The sequence below is a fragment of the Hibiscus syriacus genome, unplaced genomic scaffold (genome assembly GCF_006381635.1).
Source record: "Hibiscus syriacus cultivar Baekdansim isolate YM2019G1 unplaced genomic scaffold, ASM638163v2 tig00110893_pilon, whole genome shotgun sequence".
Classification (NCBI taxonomy): domain Eukaryota; kingdom Viridiplantae; phylum Streptophyta; class Magnoliopsida; order Malvales; family Malvaceae; genus Hibiscus; species Hibiscus syriacus.
Genome location: NW_024062901.1, coordinates 9538758 through 9565629, shown reverse-complemented (window position 1 = coordinate 9565629; position 26872 = coordinate 9538758). Strand labels below are relative to the sequence as shown.

General features: G+C 35.1%; 3 protein-coding genes across 4 annotated transcripts; 2 read left to right on the top strand and 1 right to left on the bottom strand.

Annotated features, from left to right (window-relative positions):
- Positions 1-34: 34 nt before the first annotated feature.
- On the top strand, positions 35-5714 carry LOC120144957 (putative DUF21 domain-containing protein At3g13070, chloroplastic). The gene is made up of 14 exons (XM_039158886.1): positions 35-649; positions 1302-1399; positions 1500-1593; positions 1814-1891; positions 2082-2185; positions 2348-2429; positions 2983-3122; positions 3192-3270; positions 3379-3442; positions 3641-3732; positions 4070-4135; positions 4359-4475; positions 4649-4828; positions 5291-5714. Exons 1-14 carry the CDS (start codon positions 110-112, stop codon positions 5543-5545), a joined length of 1989 nt encoding a protein of 662 aa, XP_039014817.1. The 5' UTR covers positions 35-109; the 3' UTR covers positions 5546-5714.
- Positions 5681-6037, bottom strand: LOC120145686. The gene has a single exon (XM_039159456.1). It carries the CDS (start codon positions 6035-6037, stop codon positions 5681-5683), a length of 357 nt encoding a protein of 118 aa, XP_039015387.1.
- Positions 6038-11965: 5928 nt separating this feature from the next.
- Positions 11966-15201, top strand: LOC120144988 (zinc finger CCCH domain-containing protein 18-like). Of its 2 annotated transcripts, none has more exons than XM_039158909.1 (8): positions 11966-12181; positions 12704-13634; positions 13729-13896; positions 13987-14166; positions 14255-14331; positions 14523-14693; positions 14766-14880; positions 14968-15201. In XM_039158909.1, the coding sequence occupies exons 2-8, from the start codon at positions 12733-12735 to the stop codon at positions 15035-15037; spliced, it is 1683 nt and encodes a 560-aa protein (XP_039014840.1). In that variant the 5' UTR covers positions 11966-12181; positions 12704-12732; the 3' UTR covers positions 15038-15201. The 2 variants fall into 2 exon arrangements, with proteins under 2 accessions (XP_039014840.1, XP_039014839.1); XM_039158908.1 differs by having other exon boundaries at positions 11967-12186; positions 12722-13634; positions 14968-15199.
- The last annotated feature ends 11671 nt before the right edge of the window (positions 15202-26872 follow it).

Sequence of the window (26872 nt, the reverse complement as noted above, 5' to 3'; positions counted from 1 at the left end):
CCATGGGAAATTTCTGCTTATTCTAATTGAACCTAATTTTTTTTTTCTTCTTTTTCCCTACTATTGTTCAGACAAGTTTTGATTTTTTTTAGATTATTGACTTTTTTTAATGGAAATGGCACTTGATACCTCAATTCTCAGCCGACCAACTTTCTTTTCGTCAACAAAGTCTTCATCTTTCAGGCTTTTTAATCGAAATTTTAAGTACCCATCGAAGTTTTTATCTAAAATTAATCACTACCCATCTCCCATTATCTCTAGTTTTCCTCATTTCCGTATTGCTAAAGCCTTTGGGTTGCCAAAAACCGGCACTTTTGGAAGCCAAGCACGTTTGGGGTCGTTCATTGAAGAAAAGGAAGAACTGGGAAGTTACCAGAACTTGAATTTTGTGAAAAGAGGAATTTTGGTGGCAATGGTTTGTGGTGTATTAGCATTTGGTTGTACAAGATTGTTTTCTGTAGAGGGAGTGGTTAATGCCGGCTATGGAGTGATTGGGCAGTCCATATTGCTGCTGAAGAATGCTTGGCCAAAGCTATCTATGCTTATTAAAGTTTTCAAGGAGCAAGGTTTGGTTTTGACAGCGCTTTTGGGTCTGTCTGCCTTCTTCTCAATGGCAGAGACTGCTATAACTACACTATGGCCTTGGAAGGTATTGGTTTCTTTGACCCAGCATAGTATTACTTTTATACCTATTGAGTGCACACTTTGGTTGTTCAAATGATGGAAGTTAGAGTGAATGAATGTTGAACGTTGGATATCGGAAAGAATGCAGACGCTTTGCTATTTATAAATTGGGCCTTAGGGATATTTTCTTTTTTCCTGATTGTGGTGCAAATTGCTTTGGTAATTTGATATATTTGGCTTAAGTTAATTATAAGATTAAATTTTAATTTGCTATGTTAACTCTCGGTATTGAGTCCATGTTGTGTTATTAATTTATGGTGGATTGAGTTATGAGTGATCATCAATCTCTTATTGATTTGTGCTTAACCATAGTATGTAAACAGAGATAGAATGAGGCAAACAACTTAGATAAGCCATAGAGAACAACAAAATAAAGTATGTATCGGTTCAACTGTTAAAGCCTAAAAAACAACTGATGTTGTTTAGTGTTGCATTTTGGTGAAGGCACAAGTCTTTGGAAGTACAAATTTCAGTTTATTGTTAATTTAGAGTGGGTTGAAGCAGAAGTATCATATGCAAGTTTTCTTCATCGAGTACTGGTTTATTTTAGTTTGGCATTGCATCAAGCCTTTAAGAAAGTTGCCACCCATTGCTCATTTGGTGTTAATCTTTGTAAGGTACGCGAGCTGGCCGAAAAAGAGTCTGAAGATGGTGTATTCAAGATGCTTCGTAGTGATGTAACTCGGTTTCTTACAACCATTCTTATTGGAACCACGTACTTCTCTTTTCTTTCCATCACCTTGCTATGTTACATTTCCATCTTTTCAGCTAAATCTTGAAATTTTTCTTATTGTGGATTTTATTTCTTTACTTAGTGTGGTCAATATTGGAGCAACTGCTTTAGTCACAGATGCTGCAACAGCAATATTTGGGGAAGCCGGTGTTAGTGCAGCAACTGGAGTAATGACTGTATGTATTGATATCCTGTGCTTTGGTTTGGTTTTTCGAGGGACTGTGTGGTGCCTAACTGCACATCTTTGAGCCTTTCTCTATCATGTGTAAGCCAGTAAAATAATAAATCGGTTAACGTATGGTTGGCCAGCATATGAATATATAAACAAGTGAAATGAAATATATATTTTGGTGAAATAAATACAGAAACCAGTTAACTTTCCTTGTATGGTGCTAGGTTGCCGTATTGCTTCTCACTGAAATAACTCCAAAGAGTATAGCTGTTCACAATCCAACAGAAGTTGCCAGATTTGTGGTACGATTTCTCTTTTCAGCCTTCATCATTTGAGTATTTAAATTTCACTACAAGCCAGATGTGTCTTAAAATAGTATAGCTTTTCTTCCTTCCTTTTTTTCTATAGGCTTCATGACTCTCTTGGCGCTTTGCCGAAGTTATCATTTCCAATTTAAAACTGACTGCCTACTTGTCGTTGCAATATTTCTAGGTTAGGCCAGTGGCATGGCTTTCTGTAATACTATATCCAGTGGGACGAGTTGTCACATATTTATCAATGGGAATGCTCAAAATTTTTGGTCTAAAAGGAAAAAGGTGAAGAAAATACTTACCCGAATTTAATTCTATGTACAGCTTCTAAATCATTGATTATTTTCTGTGCTGTTTCTTTCTAATGATTTTGTCGAAATTTCAACATATGTCTTCATTGTGTTATTTGCTTTCTGAATGCCTTCTGCATTGTCTCTTCGTTTTCAGTGAACCTTATGTTACTGAAGATGAATTGAAGCTAACGTTACGAGGAGCAGAATTGAGTGGAGCAATAGAGGAGGAGGAGCAGGTAGCCACATATATCACATGTTTTACAAGTTCACATGTATATAGCTCTGATTTAGCTTTCGTTTAACGCATTTTAACTTATCTGCAATATTTATTTTTCTTTTACCCTCGGTTCTTGAAATGCCCAGTAGATCCAAAGGTATCTTATTTGTTGTTAGACTAATCTGTATGCAGAACTTTAGCCTCAGCTGTGAACTTCTCAGATTATGTTATTGATGCTAAGTTATCTTCTGAATCGTGATTCTTTTATCTGTTTGTACATGTATCAATAAACAAAGTTTTGAATTCAGTGAAATGCATAACATGAAATGGTTCTGTTGCATATAGTAAGTCAGAACTCCCATGCAAAATGGATCATTAGAACTCGTTCTCTATTTCTCTATTGAGCTGAAGCTCACTACGATTATATTTTCCCCTCCAATTGTATATGGTGTACAGTCCTGTTGCAATTATTGCTCTCTATGGTCCGTGTTTATACTTGATACAACACAAATCCATACCTCTCTCTTTGTTTATGGTTTTGGTGCGCTCTTATTGCTGGAATCCTCTTGCAGGATATGATTGAAAATGTGTTAGAGATAAAAGATACTCATGTTAGAGAGGTGATGACACCTCTTGTTGATGTAGTTGCAATTGATGCAAGCTCAACACTTGTTGATTTCCACAATTTGTGGTTGACTCATCAATATTCAAGGTATTAATCCATCACTTAGGTTCTTTTTATCTTAATAACATGCTAAGAAATTTTTCGACATTGATTCAGGGTGCCTGTTTTTGAGCAGCGTGTTGACAATATAGTGGGTATTGCATACGCTATGGATCTACTAGATTCTGTTCCAAAGGTCTGACAATTTCTGATCTTAAATCATTTTTTCCGATCATATATGAGACATTTTAATGTGTGCAACAATACTATAGCGTGCAAAATTATAATATGTTTGATTTTGAAGGGTGGACTGCTAGAAAGTACTACTGTGGGGGATATGGCTCAGAAGCCTGCATTTTTTGTGCCTGGTAATTTTGAGACATATCTTCTGTTTATTTTGTCCGCTCAATTAATTTGCAGATGAATTTTGCCTTTCTGTCTCTCTATCCATTAGACCGAACGACAGCTTCGGTTAATTACCGTTCATTACCATGCTTTGTCAACATGTCATTATGGATTATATTATGAGAAGCTATTACAAATAGAATTGTCAATTTGTTTTTCAGATTCAATGTTAGTCTGGAATCTTATTAGAGAGTTCCGCATTAGGAAGGTTCACATGGCTGTGGCTCTTAATGAATATGGTGGAACAGTTGGAGTAAGTACTATAAATTTCTGAATTGATTTTGAATTTAAATTAGTACAGTTTAATAATTCGTACCTGTTGAGAACCTCGAAGTAAGACAGTTCGACATTAACATGAGAATTGAGATTGGACATGGAAAAGTGTTCCTGCATTTGCAAAGTTGAAAAAGATGTCAAAGTGTTTCTAAATCCTTTTATCTCTTGTTAAAAATTCGTTGAGTGGAGTCTGCGATGTGCTAAAATCTTAGCAAATGCGGCAGGCAACAATGAATCTGCATTTCTACCTATCCCTGCTCTCTTTAGGATTGCCCCTTGTATTCTTTTATCTTATTTTCTTAATGCTGAACCAGATAGTCACCTTAGAAGATGTGGTTGAGGAGATTGTTGGTGAAATTTTCGATGAAAATGATTCAAATGTAAGTCTTGCCATATCTTTGATGACTTTATCAATGACTTAGTTCTGCTACATACTTTAATTCCGAACTGCTGCTTTTCATTAAAGTCCAAAACCAGTTAATTTTGTTGATCTATGTCAATTTTCTGCTCAGTAGTACACTTTGATGGATCTCTAGCTTGTAAACTTTATTTTCAAGTTTCTATGGGCTTAATATATATATATATATATATTTGCTATGACAGGAGGAGATCCAGAAGAAAACTGGCTACATTGTGATGCGAGCAGAGGGAATCTTTGATGTTGACGCTAATACATCTATTGATCAACTCGCTGAAGATCTAAATATCAAAATGCCCGAAGTATGTTACTTGTATTAATTGATATAAATCTTCATGCTTAAGTTCTCATTTCTACTCGCAAGTTTCAGCTAGTATTGTTGAAATGTTCATGGATATGCACTGAGGTGTTAAAACGGAGTGTCGTCCCTCACACTATCTTATGTATTCCTTTCTTTCGCTTTGCTGTTTTATAGGAACATCAATATGAGACAGTGTCCGGTTTTGTCTGCGAAGCATTTGGATATATACCAAGGACAGGTGAGAGTATTAAGGTAATCCTTGAAAAGGAAAATGAAGAAGAAGATGATGAGAGTTCTGAAGATGGATCTGATCAACAAGATTTGAAGGAAAGGCATCAAATTTATAAACTTGAGGTATGGTTTGAACCGTCTGCCATATGTGTTTATATTGCTTAGCATTGATTTTGAATAATGTCATTGTTTATAAATGTTCCTCAATGGTGTGTAGTCGGATATGGACGAAACGAGTGCAGCTAGAATTTTTTTTTCCATCTGGAAATTAATCAGAATCTCTTAACCAAGACTATAACAGTTGAAATTCCAAACATTTTGTTATTGGAATTATGAGAAACTTCAGTTACTACGATATTATCCTTGTTAATCCGGGTCTTCTACCTTAATGGTGAAAGCGAAGTGATTCATCTCCCTTTTCTCTTCCAAATCACTAAAATATGATATTCCAGACTAGTATCGTGAGATTTATTCCAAATTTTAATATATCTTCCTGTAGATATTTCATTAACCTGACGAACACATGGGCTAGATGATCAGTTATGTCACTAACATATTATTGTGGCCAACATGTTTCTGGTGCAGATATTAGCTGGAAATGCCCGAAAAGTTAGTGCCATTCGATTTGAGCGGATAAACAATGAAGAAGAACTATTACATGCCACAGCAGTAACTCCGATGATTCCGAAAATCATAAAGAGGAAATGGAACAGTGATGAAGACCCAAATAATGGTAACTATGATGAAGATACATTTGAAAAGAGGCAAGAGGAAGACATCTCAGATCACTATGTAATTGCTGATTGTAAAGAGGATACTGATATTCTCAATGAACAATAGTTAATAATACACTATCTGTCACTAATTTTCACCTGAACACTCTCCTCTTCCCCTTCCACATTTCTTACAGCTCCACAAGAAGAGGTAAAGGCTCGAAAAACAGGACGAAAAAAAAGACCAACATTGTACAATTTTTCACAGATGAAGTGAAGTGTCAACATCTGAATCACTAAAGGTGGATGCATGCATGGCTGTATCTCTCGGCCGTAAACATGACAAACTTGAAGGATCAGTAACCTGATGCTGATCATGCATGCTAGTTTGACTGCAGATAGATCCTTGGAGAGGAGGTCTTGGCTGAAGGATCAACTCGGAATGGAAAAATGATTGGGGTCCCTGATGAGGTGCAGCTGGATTGATCCGCTCCGCTTCGGAGAGCAGCCGCAGAACCTCTCTCTCCTGCCTCATTTCCTTGGCTTTCTGCAACTGTCTGAACCTCTCTTGCAAGAGGGCAATCGATGAATGAACGGCCAGGTCACTCTGCCCTCCCATTTGCAAAAACGAAACGAAGCCTACCTAGGGTGTCAAGCGATGTGGTATAAGATGGTTTGATATTGCTATATTCCTATCTATAGGACAGTAGTAAGCTTTGGAATCGTTAATCTATTCAATCTGAAGCCCTTTAAGTGATTTCTCAATGATGTAAAAGATAAAGTTACGTAGAATCGGCCACTGAAACACGAAGTTCAAGAAGGCAGAGTTATGTGGAAATGCGTCTGAGGTAAAAGTACATGATAGGAAGAAAAGGGTGAGAAATAAAAATCCAAACTTTGATGGAATGTAGCATTTGGAAGGGCATGTTTTGCAGAATAAAAGGATGGTCTATGATGCTGTCGACTTGTTGGCAAGAGCTATTGGCCTTTGGAGAAGATAGTGCCCCCTTTTTGGTGGGGGATTTGGTGGGGATCTTATATTATTCTCACCTTTCAACATTCTCTTTCCACTTTGTTGAGAAAACAAAAAAGAAAAAAAAATTGGAGACAAAAGTTGGAGCAGGGAATATATTTTGGACTTTGGGGTTTTGATATTTTTCACAACGGAGCCCCATTTTTTAGTGACAAAAAAATAAAGCTTTTCTGTCTCAAATTGCATGTTCTGTTTGTCAGCAAGTAGTTGGATATGAAATGGCATCAAAGGCAGAAAGCTATTGGATTCGTTTTGTGGTTCTTGTTGTTGGGGTGTATTTTGCCTTTGAACCCTTCGTTGTTGGAAGCTAGTGCAGAAGCTCAAAAGCAACCTACCCAATCCTAGATATCTGATATCAACTGTGACCACTTACAATTTATCTAACTTTAGCCAAACGAAACTAGTTAAATGAGGAACTGAGTGATGTAACATTTTTTCTTCTTCTTCTAGTTTTCTCTTGTATGAGACATCAAATTGTCAATGGTGATGGTGTTGGTAAACAATACAAACTATATTGGTTAAATATAGAAATTCAATTCATTTCATCCTATTAACAAATTATGGCTCATGCAAGGTCTTCAGACCCACTCATAGGTTCCTAATATCAAGCTTATAAATATTGAAGAATAATGATTAAGTTTTGTTGGGAGGAACAAGTTTATTTATTGGTAGCTGACGATTCTTCTTCTGATTTGAGCGAAGAACTTTGTTAGTGTAAAGATTATCATTAGCCTATCCTCTCCGAGAGGAAAAAGGAGAAAGGTAGTAGGAGAGATGATGGATAATGCATGTGAAAATTGAGAAAGAGAGATGAAGACCCAAGGAAAAGATGGTGAGAAAACTCTTTTCTCAATTGTAGTTAAGGGTGCGTTTGGTTCACGGAATATAAGATTATCAGCGGGAATAGGATTACCGGCGGGAATAAGATTACTGGGAATGATGTATTTTGTGTTTGGTTCGTTTAGTAGGAATGTAAGATTACAGTGCTTGGTTAAAGGAATAAAAGATTATTTGAATGTATATTTTACCAAATTGTCCTTTATTATATATTTGTTTTTTTAAGAAGTTGAATTCTACTACAATTAATTTATATATTTTATTTAAAAATTTTAAATTCATAAAATTTATATAATTTTTTTACAAAATTGAAAAGATAAATAGGCTTAATGAAAGGGTAAAATTTTATTTTAACCCCTGAACTTCATATAAAATTCTAATTATGGATTTTTTTGTAAATCTAAAATAGTTTAAGGATAGATTTGTAATTTAACCTACGTAGAATTTTTTTTATTGAACGACAGAAGAATGATATTTTTTAAAAGAAAAATTTAAAGGCATTTTAGTCCAAAACATCGGTAATCCAACAATACCTAAGGGAAGGGGGTAATCACATTCCCGGTAATATACTCCAAAATACCACTATTGGGAATAAAAGATTACTGAGGGTTGGAAATGTTTGCCAACCAAACAGGGGAATGACATTTCATTCCCCTAGTAATGTGAGATGACTTAAACCGAACACGTCCTAAGGGGTATTTATAATGGTCTTAGCTGGCGCCTAACTGTATCAGGCATAGGATAATATGACTACTACTTTTAGGTCAACAGACTAAATAGATACGATAGATTTCAGATTTCGTCATGGAAGGTAGCACAGACCTATAAGATGTATTGTCTATATATTGTAATTGGTTCAAAAGTTATAATACTTCTATGGTTAGAAGTTATGGATTTCTTGGGAGTTTTGGTGATCGAATGAGTCTATCCAAAAATTTTGACTAGCGAAAAGATAATAGTTTTCAAAAGATATCGTCCGAGGTGTAATAATTAAATAGTAATGATTGAAAGATTGATTCATTAAAGACACATGACATAAATTCATTTATGAAAATAAAAATCTATATTATCACTGTATCAAATAATTATTCGAACTACCTTAGCTATTGGATAATGGCCAGAAAGTCTGCTGCATTTGAATCCAGTGTATGTTCATATTTTTGGGCTCCCTAGCCATAACAGCAAAAGCAATTCAACTGTTGGTGAGATTGTTGTTACTGGGGGCTCTAACCTGGATTGGATTAATTTCATTCTAGGATTGGCCCAAATTTCAGGGTACCTTAAAGTTTATTGGTCCATAAGAGTCCAAAGAAGAAGTTAAGCTTTATAAATTGTTTTTTTCAAGTATAAAAGAAATATTTATTATTAATTTAGAAAATTATCAGCTTCTTTGATTTCAAGATTATGAACATTAATGGGGTAATTGCAATCAAAAGAAAATAGATAATTACAATTGAGGTCCTTGACAATAATGATAATTAAATTAAACTAAACTCCAACTGTCAATAATTGTTTCTTAAATGCCTGCAAATTAGAAACAGAAAAAAAAATCTAATTAAAGAAGGAAATGGTCTCAATCAATGCCAAGTTATATGGTAAAAGGATGACCACTAAAAGTAAAGGGACCAAAAGTTGTCATCATCAAAATGAACAAGCCACAGTATATGTACAAATCAGACAGAGAGGGCGCAATAGCTGTGCCGACCATTTGTTGATGGGGCCCCAATTTGTATTGAACAATAAGAATGGGTCGTTAGATTACTATGTAAAAGACAAGCCTCGATAAAGACCACACATCCTTAAAATCTATGTTTGATGTTGATAAGGTTCAATACTATTGGCTATCTTTCATGTGCCACCAATGGTTGTATGATACTGTCGTCTCAACTCAATTTATGAACATGTGAATAGTTGTATCAGATTAACACAAGAAAGTTAAGACAAGCTCTTTTTTCGATAAACTATCTTATTGGTCCCTTAATTTTGAAAGTATTCACATTTCGATCTCGGGTACCAAATGGAATTCATTAGATGAGGGATGGATTGTATAGTTTAAGTGATTAAGACGGTGATGTAACTGGAAAGGGAAATATACTAGGTTGGGTAGGGTCAAATTTTGGGCCAATCTAACCCGACTTGAGGAACATACTCTCTTTATCCTATCCTACTTAACCTGATTTTAAAAAAATCTCATTCAACTTGAAATTCGATCTGAATTTTGAAATAAAAAGTAGTGGTGGATCCAAGAATTCTTTCGTTTTCTCTAGGTTCTCTAGACAATTTGTTGAGGAATTATGGTTTGAATATATTGCGGGTAATTGAAATAAATCTCTTCTTCAGAATTTGAGGTTGAGCCAACGCATTGATAGCACAAGCATTACAATAGGGGCCAAACCAAGCAAGATGAATGAAAAGAAAATGCAATGCTTGCATTAATTGCGACTCCCCTTACATAGACAGTGTGAGAAGCAGAGATGGATCGAGAGGATTAGTGAAGATAGACGATTTTGGAAATTTCAATTTTTTCATATAATTTAAATATTTTTTTTATTATAATCTGTTTTAATCTCTTAAAATGTTATAAAATTATATGTCCGTCCCTTATGAAAAGTGATTAACCAAGATTTTAAAAGCTAACATGGCAATGGGGTCACTTTCTATTCATGTCAACAAACCCTTTTGAGAATGGCTTTGGGTTACCAAATGGCTCAAATTAAGCTAGACATAGATATGCATGCACAAAAAAGAGAAAAGATTGATCAAAAAATGAACAATGGGTGGGTTCCCTCCTTTTCGTTTTGGATAGATTTTTTTGGACCCAAGTTGACCTTGTGTGTTTTCAGACATATGAACCATATATTGCCTGGAAAAGCTTGACAATGATTAGGTGGAAAACATGTGAAGCAACTCAGCAAAAAAGAAAAGAAAGAAGCATGCAAAAAGCAGCTCTCAGCCATGTTAAAGTTTGACTAGCCACCAACAATTGGGCTTCAAATGATTGTCCTCTTTGAAATTTTCTCATAGACATGATATTTTTTTCCCAAACATATAAATATAATCTTTTAAATATGCGTTAATTGAATGATTGAAGATAAAACTAATACCCGACGTTTTTCTTCGACTTATGCTTGTACGAATACATGTCTTCGACACATATTGTATGCGTTTATTCTTTTTTGAACAAAATCCGTATGATATTTTGTATCTCATTTATTCTTATGTTTTTATTTTAATCAATCTCTCTCGTGGAGTATATGGTAAATAAATATATAATTGTATATTTAGAAATATAAACAAAACTATTAAAGAGTATGGCAATAAAAGCGTATATTAACATGTAAAGTGTGTTTAATATGCAAGGGGCGGGTTCGGGGCGGATTTTGCTCTCCTATTCTCGTCCTCGAAATGAATCCCGTCCCACCATGTTCCCTGTCGGGTTATTTATCGGGGTGCCCCGTCGGGGATTTTTTTTGCCCCGTCCCCGAACCTGACCCGATCCCGAGAAAAATCGATAGTTTTCATAAAAAAATAGAAAAAAACGATCACAAAAACTAGAAAATTAGTCTACATGATTTACAATTCAAACTACTGTCACAAATTCAAACTCAATTCTAAATAATTATCTAAACTCCAAAATAAAACACATACATAATTAAATACAAACTTGTTCAGATATTCAAATCATACAACGAAGATTCTTACGTAATATTAAGTCAAATAAAGTAATCCAAAATTGTCGTTCCACTTTTGTCACTTTCCTTGGTAGCTCCCTACATTGAGAAATTTATCAATAAATCAACTAAATTTTACTTTAATAATTATAAAAGATAGGGTTTAAGGTTTAGGGTTTAAAGGTTTAGGGGTTAGGGTTTGTATTATATAATTAATATAAAAAATATAAAATATTATATATATAATTAATATAAAAATATAAAATATTATATATATATAAATAAAATCGGGGCGGGATACCTTGCCCCGAACCCGAACCCGAAAAAATCACTGAATTTTACCCCGATACCCGACCCGATATTAATCAAACCCGACCCGACCTGACTTAGTCGGATTCCCCCGTCAGGTTCGGGTTGTTCTGCCATTCCTAATATCAAGTTAATATTACTTTTAATATCAAATGCAAATTAATCATGATAAATATATTTATTCAGACTTTAAACATATATTATTAAGTAATAATTATAAATCTTAAAAATTTAACCTTGATAGACGTAAAATATACCTCAATGATAACTTAATTCTAAAAAATATGAAAAATTACATTAATTTGCAAACTTTAGTATGGTGCATGTCATCTCCACGGTCCTGAGCAATCTAGATCGTTGACTAACAATTATCATTGGCGATCGAACGGTAATTGTTTAAGGAGAGTTGTCTCCTTCAAAGACAAAATACGATCCACGTTTGAGCCACACAAGATATTCATTTTGCCCACATGTATATCGGAAAATCTAAACTTAGCACATTGGAATTTTCAAAAATAAAATAATATTTCAATGAATAAATAAATTCAGCAACTTTGATATTTAAATAGTCAAAACTGTTAGAATCAAAATCGAAAATCAAGCAAATTATATTGCCTTAATTCTCTGTAACTTACTTACGAAGTTTATCTGTCAAAGATTTAACTTTCTCTGTTAAGTTTTACTAAAAATTATAAATAATCTCGAAAACAAGCAAAAAATTACCATTTAAAGGGTCTTTCTTTTTCCTTTATATAAAGTTGTAAAGTTGTGTTAGTTAGAAATGGTCACAGACATTGCAGGAAGCCAAGCCAAGTTTTCTCGGGAGACAAACAGAGCTTAATATGTTGTGGTTTCAGCTATCAGTGAGCAGCTTTGCAATTTAAAACTCAGCACTCAAAAAAGATATACTTTTGGTCGGTAAGTTCAGTGATTCTTTGTTTGTTCTACTTTCATCTTTGAATCTTGTTTTTCCAAAGGCTTATACTTTTTTTTCCAGAGATTATCTTAAATGTAATTTTTTTTATAAAAATTATTACTATTTTTTCCCGAGAAAATTTCTGGGGTTTCAGTTTTGAAAACTTTGGACTCTTAGAAATCTTCCCTTTTAGGCTGGGAATTAAGTTCCAAGTTCTCTCACTTTCTTTTAACATTTCTGGTAGTATTTTTTTCCCTTTTAATAATCTAATATGTTTCTTTGTATGGAAAAAGAATATTTCGTGTTTAATGATTTTATTTGTTTTCCATATTTAGTTTCTTCGCAAAATAAATTTTGCATTTTTTTAAAAGTTTTGTGTGTGTGTTTTCCTGCTTGTTGAGTGGATCTGCAATTTTTTTTTCCTGAAGACAGATTCTCTGCTTTTAACCTAACAGTATAGTTAGATGCCATGGTTGAGATTTGGATGTAATTATTATTATTATTTCTGAATAATTAATAATTTTCTTGAATTTGCAGTGATTAAACAGATGGAATTCTCGGACTATACACAGATGTTATTCAATAGAATCAACAAAATTGATCCGGAAAATGTTTCAAAGATCATAGGCTATATTCTTTTGCAAGACTATGGTGAGCAAGAGATTGTTCAATTGGCTACTTGCCCTGATATAGTCATGCAGGAGGTCATTTATAAATCGAAGCTTGAACTGCAGCATCTGCCGTTCAAATCCGTCTCTCCCCCGCCCCCGATGAACCCCATCCCTGCACTCGAATTGCCCTCACAGTTCACTTCTTTTTCGCCTCCTGTTTCACCATCAGTTTCCTCCAAGCTATTTCTGTCCCCTACAAGTGTCCAGGTGACACCTCCGTACTGGGAGCAGCAACTCGTTGCCAAGCATAGCCTAGATTTTAATGCATCTGGTTACTTGGATTCGATGTCCAATTTGCAGGCTCAAACTCAGCTATTGAGTCTGGAAGATCCAATGGAGTTTGTGGAGAATGGCGGATTTTCGATCGCTAATCATGATGTTAAAGTAGGACGTGGATACCAGAATCCGCACAACTTCCCTGTTAAGTCCTGTCATTATTTCAACAAAGGGTACTGTAAGCATGGAAGTAACTGTAGGTACTTTCATGGTCAAGTTTCGGATGGCTTCCCTCAAATGTTTATCCATAATTTGATGGATGCTGTTGGTGACAATCATGTTATGTCACTCGAGAAGTTAGAGGTCGAGTTAGTCGAGCTTCTGAAAACGAAGAGAGGGGATCCTGTTTCGATCGCATCGCTCCCTTTGTTGTATTACGAGAAATATGGAAAAGTTCTGCAGGCAGATGGTTATCTCACAGAGAGTCAGAGACATGGTAAAGCAGGTTACAGCTTGACAAAGTTTCTCGCTCGATTGAAGAATACGATTCGAGTAATTGACAAGTATGATTCATAAATTATGTTCTAAATTCGCAGCAAAATAAAATATTTAACTTTGAAGGCTCATTCGATTTGTTCTTTCGTGATGGCGTCGCAGGCCTCATGGACAGCATTCTGTCATTTTGGCCGAAGATGCACCAAAGTACATTGAAAATCAAAACGATAGAAATGGCCCAGGTCTGATTGTAAGCGGATCACGACAGATTTATCTCACATTCCCAGCTGAGAGCACTTTTAGTGAAGATGATGTCTCCAACTATTTCAGGTAACATGATAATGTACTCTTCTGCAGGCCTAATTGCAGTCATATTCGATATCCTGAAGTTTTCTTACTTTTTCGAGTTTTTTAATGCAGCAATTATGGACAAGTCGAAGATGTCCGGATTCCCTGCCAGCAGAAACGGATGTTCGGGTTTGTATCCTTTGTCAGTGCAGATACTGTGAAGATGATTTTAGCAAAAGGAAATCCACATTACGTCTGCGGGGCTCGTGTTCTTGTGAAGCCTTACAGGGAAAAACCAAAGCTTGTTGACAGGTAACCATAATTGTTTCTCTTTTTCGTTTCTGCGTTTGAGAACTGCGAAGAATAGTGATATATACATGAAGATTTTATATTCATGCAGGAAGTACCAGGAAAGAATCGAGTCTCCAATGTTTTATTCTCCCAATTATATAGACATGGAATCCGAGCTTCACTCAAGTAATTAGCTTCTTTTGTTACTCTTTAGTCTGGTCTGGCAAATGCCATCTATTTTTCTTTAGGAACTTTACACAGGTGTCTCGATAGGCGCGTCGTCGCCCTTTTTTATTCAGACAATGATTTAACTTCATCGACAAGTCCGACTTCTGAGTAAAGTAACTTGTGCTCATCTGATATTTGTGATTTCTCAGTTCCGAGAGGATATGCAACGTCTAGGCTGTACAGGAAGCAGTTTGTAGAAGATCCTGAGCAATTCTTTCAACCTCCGAGGAGGCACCCTTTGGAGATTCATTTGGCACAGAAGCCTCTGGCGAATCAGTCCTTCTTTGCCCACTCCATGGACGAGTTTAAAGTCTCGGAAGGTATCGAACTTTTCTACATTATCAGACCTCCTCTTTAATTCTATCCGATGACATATCTTCTCTGCTGAGCAGATCAACTCAGTTTCCCATCAACCAATTTCAATTTCCTGCTGGAAGCTTTCAACACTGGCACTGCATCAGATGAAAAAATAAAGCATGTAGAGACAGACAACAATGACCAGGAGAGGTATAAGATCTTAAACCTAAAACTACACATATTTGTCATCTTATCTGTTGGTTTTAATGATCGTTTCGAATGTTCATACATCTGCAGCGATGGACTCAATCTGCCAGATAGCCCCTTTGCTCCTGCTATACATAGCGGCATTTCCGTCGTCGTCTAGATATAGACATAAATAGAGGAGTTAGTTAGGTTGCCAGTGACAATCTGCTAATCTATACATAAACAAAGCACTTTTACGCTTTTTCCGTTACTTCTTTACATCTCCCGCAAGTACATAATATCCGGACGAAGTAAATCTCCGATGATCGATCTGCCTCCTCTGTTGATTTCGAAGCGGCGGAACGAGGAAGACATGACACATAGAAGCAATATATATAAAGAAGGTTCTACACTTTTTTTTATGTTAAAATCACTTGAAGAAGGCAAGAGAGAGTATGGATCATTAGAAGAGGATGTAATATAGGTCTTTTTTAGGTGAACAATAGACATAGAGCAGTGTACAGAGAGTTTCAAATGTGTTTGAAGTCACTGTAACACCAGCAATAGAATTGAAATAAACTTCCAACCCAAAGTAGAACTTTTGTCAGCAATTTACACCAAGTTCATCCCTGGTTTTCATCCGTTTTCGTTACGAAATAACATCGTATATTCGAATCAATCATTACAAGCACTGAATCACATAAACTGCATGCTTAACTAACATACATGAAAGTTCCAAAATAGTTTGAACGTTAAATTTATGCAAAGTTCCAATTTAACAAGATGATAAATAAGCTTTTGAAAAAGAGATTCGAGAAAGACTGAAGCCATCATTCTTGAGATTTGTCTCATTCATTAGCTTCTGTTTTAGCTTTGATTAATATGTGGAGTTGACAGCACAACCACGTGGTGGGTACTAGGACCAAATAATAATTTTTTCAACTCCAAAGGGGGCCTACATGCATATAATTGACCTGCTACTCTCGGGTCCAGAATTACAATATGACTCCGCCATTCACGCAAAATAACTGGCTGGTCCCTGCAAACGAAGCTGTAAAGTTATGTTACTTTGCCTCTTTATTTCTTGAGAAATATTTGTTGACACATTTGGTATGCATGTAAAGATTTTATATTACGGAATTTACGGTAAAAGAGAATGTTATTTTTTTTATAAAATTCAGATTTAAACAATTACGTCCGAAGAGTATGCGTTAGTTGTCGATAAATAACTTTCAATATTTATAATCACTTCACGTTATTAAAGGAAAAAATTATACTAGGTTGGTTACAACAACTAGAATAGATTATATTTAAGCGTTAGTCTAACTAATCTTCGACGTGATTGGCGCCGATGCGAGGCAAAAACAGGTAGAGCTGTGCTCGACTCTGCTGCAAATGTCAATGCATGCATGTTTCGATGTGGTTGCTTTGTTTATTTTTCCCTATAGAATGGAGGAAATACCTTGAAAGGTCAACAATGACAGGTTGTATGTATGAATTTGCATCTTGGTTCATCCAGGTTCGGGATTGAGCAACCCATTAAGTAAAACGGTGATAGTTATTTTTGCTTGTGCCATTGCTTTCTCTATTTGTACAAAAACATGATTAAATTATCCTCGTCAATGGCCCTGATGATCTCAATGCAATTCATGGAAGGACAATCCAAAGAAGAGAAAAAAGACAATAAACGATCGGATCAAGGTGGTAATAAGGAGGAGGATAAAAAAGTGACAGACAAGGAGGTGAAAAAAGATATTTCAGAGGGCTCCAAGACGCCGCCAACAAAGGCCTCGTGAAAGATACAAATGAAGTTGGAGGCATCATCTTCACCTCAGCAGGAGGAAGAATGGCAGCCGAGGAAGGATGGATCCTAAAGTTATGAAGGAGAAGCTTTTTCCGAGGGGAGGAGAAACAATTGATCCTAAGATTAAACCAGCAATCATTGAAGCTTTGAAAGATACATTGACCGAAGTAGAAAAAGTGGAAGATGGCACAACAAATTCCAAAAACATGCATTGAAATTGCTTTGTAAATGCAAATGCAATATCTATGCATGTATGCATGCAGGGCCGGTCCGTCCTCGTTATTTTTCGACTCAGGATGAAAATAAAAATGGACCTTTAATAGAAATAATTTAAAAATATGTAATAATTTTTTTAATTTGTTTAATAATAAATTCATTACAATATAAAAATGTCAAAAAATATATTTAAACATACAAATATTTATAAAAAAATATAGCCTTCGAGCATTTCTCGATGAATGATATTGTCAACATCAATGTTTTCCAACATATTTTTCTCAATACATAGCATAACATTTGAAAACAAAAATAACGATCTTATCTAGAATTTGAAAATATATAAACATCAAAAGAAAGAATTTGAAAACGTGATCTATCTAGAATTCTAAGAACAATCTTCAATATGGTTCAAGCACCACAATTGATGATAAACAATTATGACTTTGTGTGTGTGAGAAATATGATAAATTAAAAAATGAGAATAATAATTTCTAGATGAAGCATGAAACATAGAAGAGAAAATAAGCATACTAATTATACTTAATTTTTTTCCTCTTATTGAGTTTTGAAGAAAAAATTATTGTTAATAAAAATTTTCACTGATATGGAAAATCAAGAAAGTGATTTGGTGAATTGATGGTATGAATTTGGAAAGACCAAAATTAAAGAGATTCAATTGATTTTTTTAAATTTTAGGAAATAAATATTGAATTAGAATTTTATGGGAATAATAGTTTATTAACGTTAACATAAAATTCAATGATGACAAGTGACGCTTTAATAAATTTATGGACTCTATTATTTTAATAGGTAAATTACGCGTTTAGTATCTAAACTATCATTTTTGGTTTATTTTAATACTTAAACTTTCAATTTTTTCAAAACCATACCTAAAGTTTAGTTTTTGTTTTATTTTAATACACTCCGTTAAAAACTTTAGTTTTTTGTTTCGTTTTAGTACCCCATTCAAAATTTAACGTTAAGTTTTAATTTTTTTTGAAATTTTAGGTATTAAAACAAATCAAAACTGAGAGTTTAAGTACTAAACACATTAAGTTTTTAACGGCGGGTTACTAAAATGAAATGAAAACTAAACATTAAGTCTGATTTTGAAAAAAATGTTTAGATATTAAAACGAATCAAAACTAATAGTTTAAATACTAAATACGTAATTTACCTTATTTTATTTTATAATTTATTATCAAAAAGTTAATAAAAATATTATATTATTTTTTTAATTTATCAGCCCTAGGCGAGTGCCCCTCCTGCCCTGGCCCAATGCCGCCAGTATGCATGCATCGAAAGGTTATTGAATTTTCTCAAAAACAAAAATAAAATTATATATTGACCTACAAATTCAACCTTCTCTACATAACTCTTCCAATGTCATCTTATGATGATTTCTATAAACATATCTTTTAAGGAAGATAATAATAGTTAAAGAAATAAATTTAGCTATATATTACTTAATTCTCGAGTTCATTAAAGTTTCATAATAATATTACTTAATTCTCGAGTTCATTAAAGTTTCATAATTCTGTATTTTTTTTTATTTTATGGAATTATGGATGGAATCATAAGCATAGGCTGAGACATGACTATTTCCGACATGGTAAATTTTAGAAGATCCAATCAGTAACAACTTCTAAAAGGTTTAGTCAACATCGATTTAGAAGGAGGGCAATCGAAATTATTTAAGATTTGAAACAAATATTTAAGATTTATCTTTTTATTATTTATATTCTAAGATATTTCATTATTTTAAATATTTATTTTACCTTTAGGAAGTTTATCTCTTGTAAAATTCTCTAAGCTATAAATACCTAGGGTGATATTTGTGAATGTACTTATGGCCATAACCGCAGGATGGCTTGTCTAAAATGGAGAAAAACAAAAGATTAATTCATAAGTACAAAACGGACTCGACAGATAAAACTGAATGAATTTTTGTCCTTACCATCTCTACCATTCACAGATGAGACCCTGTCAGATCTTTCCTCTTGGCCAGACATGATATTACCAGAAGAATACCGGCGGCTAGGCTGAGGTTTAGGGTGATCATGTGTACCTTAGTATATTATCTCTGTAATCTGTCCATCATGAGATCGCTCGAATAGCTTTTTCACTTCGCAATTAGGATGTGTACATTTGTAATAACTGCGGGGAAATTCGCATCCTTTCACATGTTTCTGTCCATACTTTCTCCAGTTGTATCCATCATCAGATGACACGGGCCCAACTCCTCTATGATCAGACTGCCCCAACAGCATCCCACTATTCGGGTTACCTATCTGGTTTAGTTCATTTGCATCAACTTCGGCAGGAGTAGGTACCGAAAGGCTCAATTCATTCGAGGCTTCCAGCTCACTTTCGAATTATATTTAGAAACACTATGGCATTCAAGGACAGTATTTTTATATCATTTGACTTGATATATAATTTGTTAGTGATTTTTCTGTAGTTTTAATTTTATTTTGTTATTCGTTTATCGATACAATCACATATATCTGTATTTACATTTATTCAAACTTTTAATTAATTTTCTAATATTTTTTTATTGGATAATTGTTTAATTGCGAGTGGTTGATTTACAATGATTATAAACATCCATTGTAATTTTAAATATTTTTTCTTTTTATAAAATTAGCACCTACTATTAAAAAAAAGTAATCGTTTTTAGGTTCCAGGAAATAACCGTTTTTCTCTCTCGATAGTTGGCATATTGTGTTTGGGTTTTAGGGTTTCTTTCATGGTTTTTGCTGATTTGGCCTGTGCGTTTGGCTCGCGATGGATTCCAGGTGATTGTTTGGGCTATGGATTGGCGGAGGTTGTTCGCGGGTGTTGAGGAACAGTCGCTAGATTTCTTTCCCCGGGAGTGTCATAAGGGTTCCATGACGGTGGTTCCTCCAAATGTTGTATTTGAGGAAGGGATTTTGGAGTGGAAGTTCTCATTAGTGGGATAATTTATTGGATCGGCGCCCAATTTTGGTTCCCTGCAGAAGTTGGTGGAAATAGTGTGGGGGAAATCGGCAACTAAGGTGAGTCTTGCTGGTTCTAATCTTTACGTTTTCTCCTTTTCGAATGGTGCTAGTCGAGACTGGGTCATTGAGAATGGTCCCTGGCACTTCCAGCACAAGCCGTTAGTGCTGAGGAAGTGAGAACCTAACCTGAAGTGTCTCAATTTTAATATGGAAAGGATGCCTGTATGGATTCAGCTTTCCAATGCTCCATTAGAGCTGTTCTCCAGAAAAGGGATTAGCTATATTGCTAGTGCCCTTGGTGTTCCTTTGTACATGGACTCGGTTACAGCTTCTAAGGAACAGCTGTAATTTGCCAAGGTCTGTGTTGAAGTAGAGGTTGGTGCTCAGTTGCCTCGGTTGATTGAAGTTAGGCTGCAAGATGGAACAGTTTGCATTGTGAAGGTGGTCATTCCCTGGTTCCCTGCATGTTGTGCAAAATGTAGGATTTTCAGGCATTCGGATAAAACTTGCAATGCTGGTGGTGGTGAAGGAAAGAGGGAATTGAGAGTCAAAGATAAGGCATCTGGAACTAGTTTGGGCAGTTTGATTCGAGAGAAAGAGGGAATTGATATAGGATTGCCAGTGGTTGAGGCTGAGGGACAAGCTCTGAATGTTGGGCAAAGCTCTGCTGCTGTTGTGAATAATGTGGAGCTGAGAATTGTAGAGGATAAGGCTAATGGAACTGTGAATGCTAAGGCTAATGCTTATTTGCCTTCTAACCCTGCATCACATCGAAATGCTGATAAAATAGTGGATAATATGAGGGTTAGCGAGTTGTCCATTAAGGAACAGCCAGCTGTTGGGCTGAATTTAAGAATGAGTAGTACTGAGGATAAGGCTGGTAGTAGTATTGTCCCTAAGCTTGACATTTCATTGCCTCCTGATCGAAGAGGTAAGGAGAAAAAAGGTAAGAAAGTAAAGGGATCATCTGGTGTTGGTTCTGCCAATAAATTTGAGGTCTTGGGGTCTTTATTGGAAGAGGTTGAAGGAGTGGGGAGGAAGCCTAGGCTTGCTTCTCAGGGTGTAGCAAATATATTGCAAGAAATGAAAACCAAAAAGAAAGATTCATTGGATAAAATTAAGAGGACTGGTGAGCAAGTGGGAGGTGTAGTCACTCTTTCTGCCTCATGACTGTGATTTTCTGGAATGTAAGGGGATTTAACCATCCCAAAAAACAAAGAAATCTTATGGATCGTGTAGAGAAGTTACAAGTGGAAATTCTCTATTTGCTTGAAACCAGAGTAAGGGAGAATAAAGCTCAGGACATCATTGCACAGTTTACTCCTAATTGGAACTACTGTTGGAATTATAGCTGCCTGGAAAATGGCAGGATCTGGATTTTATGGAAGAAGAATCTGTAATTTTCTGTTTTGAAAGTGACTGATCAATCTATTACTATTCAAGGTATTTTGGGTGGCAGAAATGTCTATGTCTCTATTGTGTATGGCAGTAATAGTGGAGTTATAAGGAAAGAACTGTCGAAACAACTTTCTGAGGTAAATGATTTGGTAGATAGTAATATTTGGATTATTGGGGGAGATTTTAATGTTACTACTGAAGCTGTGGAAAGTTCTATCTTTGAGGAAACCTCTCCTCAAATATGGAGGACTTATAAAATTGTATGACTAATTTGGGGTTAGTAGACTACCCTTTTTTGGATTTGTCTTTACCTGGTTAAATAAGTATGAATTGGGGTTTCTGGCTAGGAAACTGGATAGAGTGTTGGGGAATGATCATTGGTGTGAGGGATTTTCTAACTCCCATGTGGAATTTCAAGCCCTTGGAGTTTTTGATCATATCATGGCTGTTACTTGGTACTCTCATGAGAGCCTTGCTTCAAGGCCTAAGCCTTTTAAATATTTAAACTTCTGGGCATTGCATCCTGACTTCAAGGAGGTTGTTGGGAAGTCTTGGGCTGAGGCTGTGCAGGGTGACCCTATGCAAGCTTTATTTTGCAAAATGAAGAGGTTGAAGTTTGAGTTGAGAGCTTTGAATAAAAGGTGTTATTCTAACATTTCTGGGAAAGTTGCTAAGAAGAGGGAACAGTTAGAGAGAAAACAAATTTTGACTTTAACTGGTGGAAACCCAGGTGATTTGGCAGAAGAGAGGAAAATTTACTTTGAGCTCATGGATTTAGAAAAGGCAGAAAGATTATTTTACCAGCAGAAAGCAAAAGTTGATTGATTGCTTGATGGTGACCAATGCACTAAATTTTTCCATTCCCAAGTTATTGTTAAAAGGAAAAGGAATACTATAAGAGTGTTGATTGATGAGAGGGGTAATAAGCTGGATACTTTTGATTCAATGGCTGATAAATTAGTGAATTACTTCACAAGGCATATTGGCACTATGGATGGTAATGTGCAAGGGTGCTCTGACATATTCCTGATAGACTTGTTGGGCTATGCCTTGCCAGCAGGTGCCAATGTTAATCTGGTTAAGGCTGTCACAAGTGATGAAGTCAGGGTGGCCATTTGGAGTCAAGGCAAAGATAAGGCCCCTGGCCCTAATGGATACACAGTTGGGTTCTTTCAATCTACCTGGGACATTGTGGGAGTAGATTTTGTGGCTGCTGTGAGGTATTTTTTTGAAACCTTTAGAATGTTACCTGCTTTTAATTCTACTGATGTTGCTTTAGTTCCTAAGCAGCCCAACTCTCTTAGAGCCATGGATTTTAGGCCTATATCTTGTTGCTCAGTGTTTTATAAAACAGTTACTAAGATCTTAGTGAGCAGACTGGTTAATTTTCCCCCAAGATGATAGCTCCTAACTAGTCAGCCTTTGTGAGGGGAAGGAAAATTGAAGGTAACACCCTCTTGGCTCAAGAGATTGTTAGAGGTTATGGTAGGGGTTCCATCTCACCTAGGTGTGCAATTAAAGCTGGCTTACAGAAAGCATTTGACTCCTTAAACTGGAAGTTCCTCCTTGCTGTTTTGAAAGGTTTAGGGCTACCTGAATAGTTTATGAAGTGGAAAGAAGCTTGTGTGATGAACTCTAGATTTTCTATTGTATTAAATGGTAGCCTAGTGGGATTTTTCAGAGGTAGAAGAGGTGTCATGCAGGGATATCCCCTATCCCCTTACTTGTTTGTAATGGCCATGAATGTGCTCTCCAAACTCTTGGATGTGGCTGCTTCTGAAAAAAATTCCCAGTTCCACCCTAAGTGCAAAAGAGTGAATTTAACACACTTATGCTTTGCAGATGATTTGCTCATATTTTGTAAAGGTAATGTAGACTCAATAGTTGGGGTGAACTGTGTTTTGGAAAGATTTTATGAGATGTCAGGGTTAAGACTTAATGCTTCAAAGACTGGAATATTTATTACGGGTGTAAATGATAATATGAGGACTCTGGTGCATGAGGTTACTGGATTTAAACTAGGCTGCCTACCTGTTAGGTACCTTGGGGTCCCTCTTGTACCTAGGAAGCTAACTGGGAAAGACTGCGTTAGTCTGGTGGAGAAAATCAAGGCAAAAATAGGACTTTGGTCCAACAGATGGTTGAGCTATACAGGTAGATTGCAGCTGGTGAAATCTGTTTTACTGGGCATTACCAATTTTTGGTGTAGGTAGCTTATTCTACCCAAAGCTGTGGTTAGAAAGGTGAATCAGCTCTGTGCAAGGTTTTTTGGAAGGGAGGTGACATTCCAGCTAAGGGAGCTCGAGTGAGTTGGGAGTAAATATGCTCACCTAAATCTGAGGGGGGCTTAGGACTAAAGCAATTAAATGCTGGAACAAGGCTTGCATGTTGCTACTGGTTAAAGAGCTTCTTATGGTAGAGGAGTCACTTTGGGTTGCTTGGGTGAGATCATACGTTTTTAAGGGGGTTGATCTCTGGTCTGTTGAAAGCAAATCATCTTTCAGTTGGAGTATACGGAAAATCTTGAAGGTAAGAGAGGAAGTGTGACCTCTATTCTCGGGGATTGCAGACTGGGAGAAGGTTAATGCACGTTGGATGTGGCATGAGATTAGGGGGAGGACAGTGAAGGTGGAATGACACAAGGTTGTTTGGTTCCCTATGCACATTCCCAAGAACTCTCTCATTGCTTGGATGGCTATTCTTAACAGATTACCAACGACTGATAGACTTGTCCGAATGGGGATTGGGGTGGATGATAAGTACAGGCTATGTGGTGTTGAGGCTGAGACCCGTAGCCATATCTTCTTCGAATGCTCATACTCGAAAGCTGTTTGGGGGATCATCACTCGACTGTGTAATGTTGACAGAACAATGAGAAGTTGGGATGAGGAATTAAGCTGGGCGGTCTTTAGATTCAAGGGCAAAACTTTTCTTGTTTTTATACTTAGAATAGCCTGGTGTGCATATGTATATTATATATGGGAAGAAAGGAATCATAGGTAGTTTAGGGGTAACAGCAGAGATGTTGATAACATAGTTAATTGTATTAAAGAGATTGTTAGGATGAAATCTGTTCGTATAGCCATAAAGAGTAGCGTAGTTAACAGGGACCTTTGTCTAGCTTGGGGAATTAGCTCCTCCAAGGAGGTGGGTGTTGTTTTTGGGCATTGTATTGGTGTAGCAGTGAGTTCTACTACTTCTTGGATAACAATATGAGGAATTTATCCAAAAAAAAGTTTGATTTTAAATCATATAAATAAAAGTAGTTATATATATACAAATAAAGGTAAAGGTAGGGCTCAGGTTGAACCCAATCTGCCACAAAAAGCTGAGCTAAGAACTACGACAATCAAACTAGCAGTAAACAATGTGTTGGACATAAATGGCAAAGGGAAACAGGGAAGGCACCGGTGTAGCTGGTGTTCTGTTCCCTATCATTGAATTGATTATGCAAAGCAAGCTTCATACATGAACAATCATGTAACTGTGTGTATCTGTAGAGAAGAAATAAATAAGTATACCAAAGGGAAGGGACATTAAATTTACAGTTTTAATAACCGAACCCTTATTGTTCATTCAGATTCCGGTTGGTATCGACATTAATCACTTTGAACTATATGGTCCCTACTAACTTCAACCCCTCAAGGCATCTCATTAAATACTAGATCTATTGATGTACAAAATATCAAGGTCCAACTTCATGGACGTCGTAACCTACCCTTCGGGAAAAAGTCGATTGGTTGTAATGATAGGGTTTTTCTTTTGAAATAATTTTTGATGAACTGTTGGGAGTCGCCACCAATTATTTTTAAGGTGCGATTGGAACGCCTAAAATCGGGTAATTTTAATAATACATTTTATTTTATCAAAAATATCAAATTTTGGTATGCGAAAACCAGAAAACAGGTTGTGACGGCGCCTAGAAATTAGTACCTAGTCGATTACCCTATATTTAAAAATTAAAAAATTTGAGTTCAAGGTTTTATTTAATTTAAAGATTATTATGGATGCCAAGTTTGAAAAATGATGTCGGTTTACTAAGACCAATAACGATCACCCTCGAGCATTTAATGTGAAAGCTTCATCATTGATCAAAGTAAACGAACATTGCCTTAAAGTTTGAGAAATGGGTTTTGAAAATGATGTTGATTTACTTTAAGAATTACCAGTTGTCACCCCCTGAGTATAACGCGGATGATACACTGTTAATTCCTTTATAAATAAGCACTACCTTATTATTTTAAAAAGCGAAATGCAATCAAATAACAATTTATGAACCTAATTATACTAGTGGGTTAATTAAGGCAAACCCTAACTTAAAGTGTCAATTATGTAATTTAAAGAACCTAGAGGATTAAACCTAAAATGGAGGCTATAATATTAATTCTAATTTATTTTAACCAATAATCAAATTGAATAATCGAAATGGACCACGAGCATTTTAATGCGATAGCCAAATTGAATTATTCCCTAAATTAAAGGACTAAAGTGAAATTAAACATAAACTGTCGACTCTAATTAATTATAACAAATGAATATCTAACTAAAAAGTTCAAGGACTAAATTGTGAAGAGTCTAAGGTTAAGGTTATAATTATTAACTCTATTTAATTTTTACCAATTATTGAATCGAATAATCGAAATGGACCCTCATATATTTTAATGCGAGGGCCAAATCGAATTATTTCCTAAATTAAAATGACCAAAATGTGAGAATCTAAATCTAAGGGCTAAATGTAAAGTCTAAATCTACTGCTTATGGACTAAATTAAAGAGAATTAAAACCTAAAGAATTTATCCTAAAAATTTACTAATTTAGAGAAAAGATTAAACGTAAAATAAAGTACAAAGTAAATTAAATTAAAATTAACATAAAAATATACCTTAATTATTTTTTTTAAAGATAACCTCGTTAAAAACCCTTCTAGAACCTACAAGAGAAAAAGAGTGTTAAAAAGATATATTATTTCAATTAGAACATACCAGAAAAGGGGGAAAGTAGAATATTAGAATGCTAGCTAAAACATCTTAATTAAAATATATAATTAAAAAAGAATAATTAAATTAGAGGAAAAAAACTAAAGAATGAAATAAATAAAAATTATGAAAGGTTAAATCAAATAAATACAAAGTTGAAAATCTTGATTTGAATAATCTGAAGAAAAAAATAATTGAGAAGTTAGATTTAAATAAAACAAAAATTAACTTTTTTAGTAAAATAAATTAAAATGAACACTAAATAAAAAAATGATAAAAATAAGATGAAATTAAAATTTAATAATCAATAATCAAGAAAATAAAATTGCAAAAAAAAGGACCAAAATAAAAATAATAAAAACCAGAAGTCTACAATCGAAAGAAATCAAGGAACGAAGCTAGTGACCAAACTGTAAAAACGAGGCAAAGTTTTGATGGCCTAAAAGAAAATAATCCAAAAGTTAATGCTAAAAAATAAAAATGGAAAATAGTAATATAAGGACATTTAGTTCGAAATAAAAATGAAAAGAACACATTATGGTGACCAAAATGGAAAATTATGAAACTTACAATAGCTTAGAAAGTAATTAGAGCCTTAAAGTCTAAATTGCATATGATGGGGTTAAAACGTCACCGTT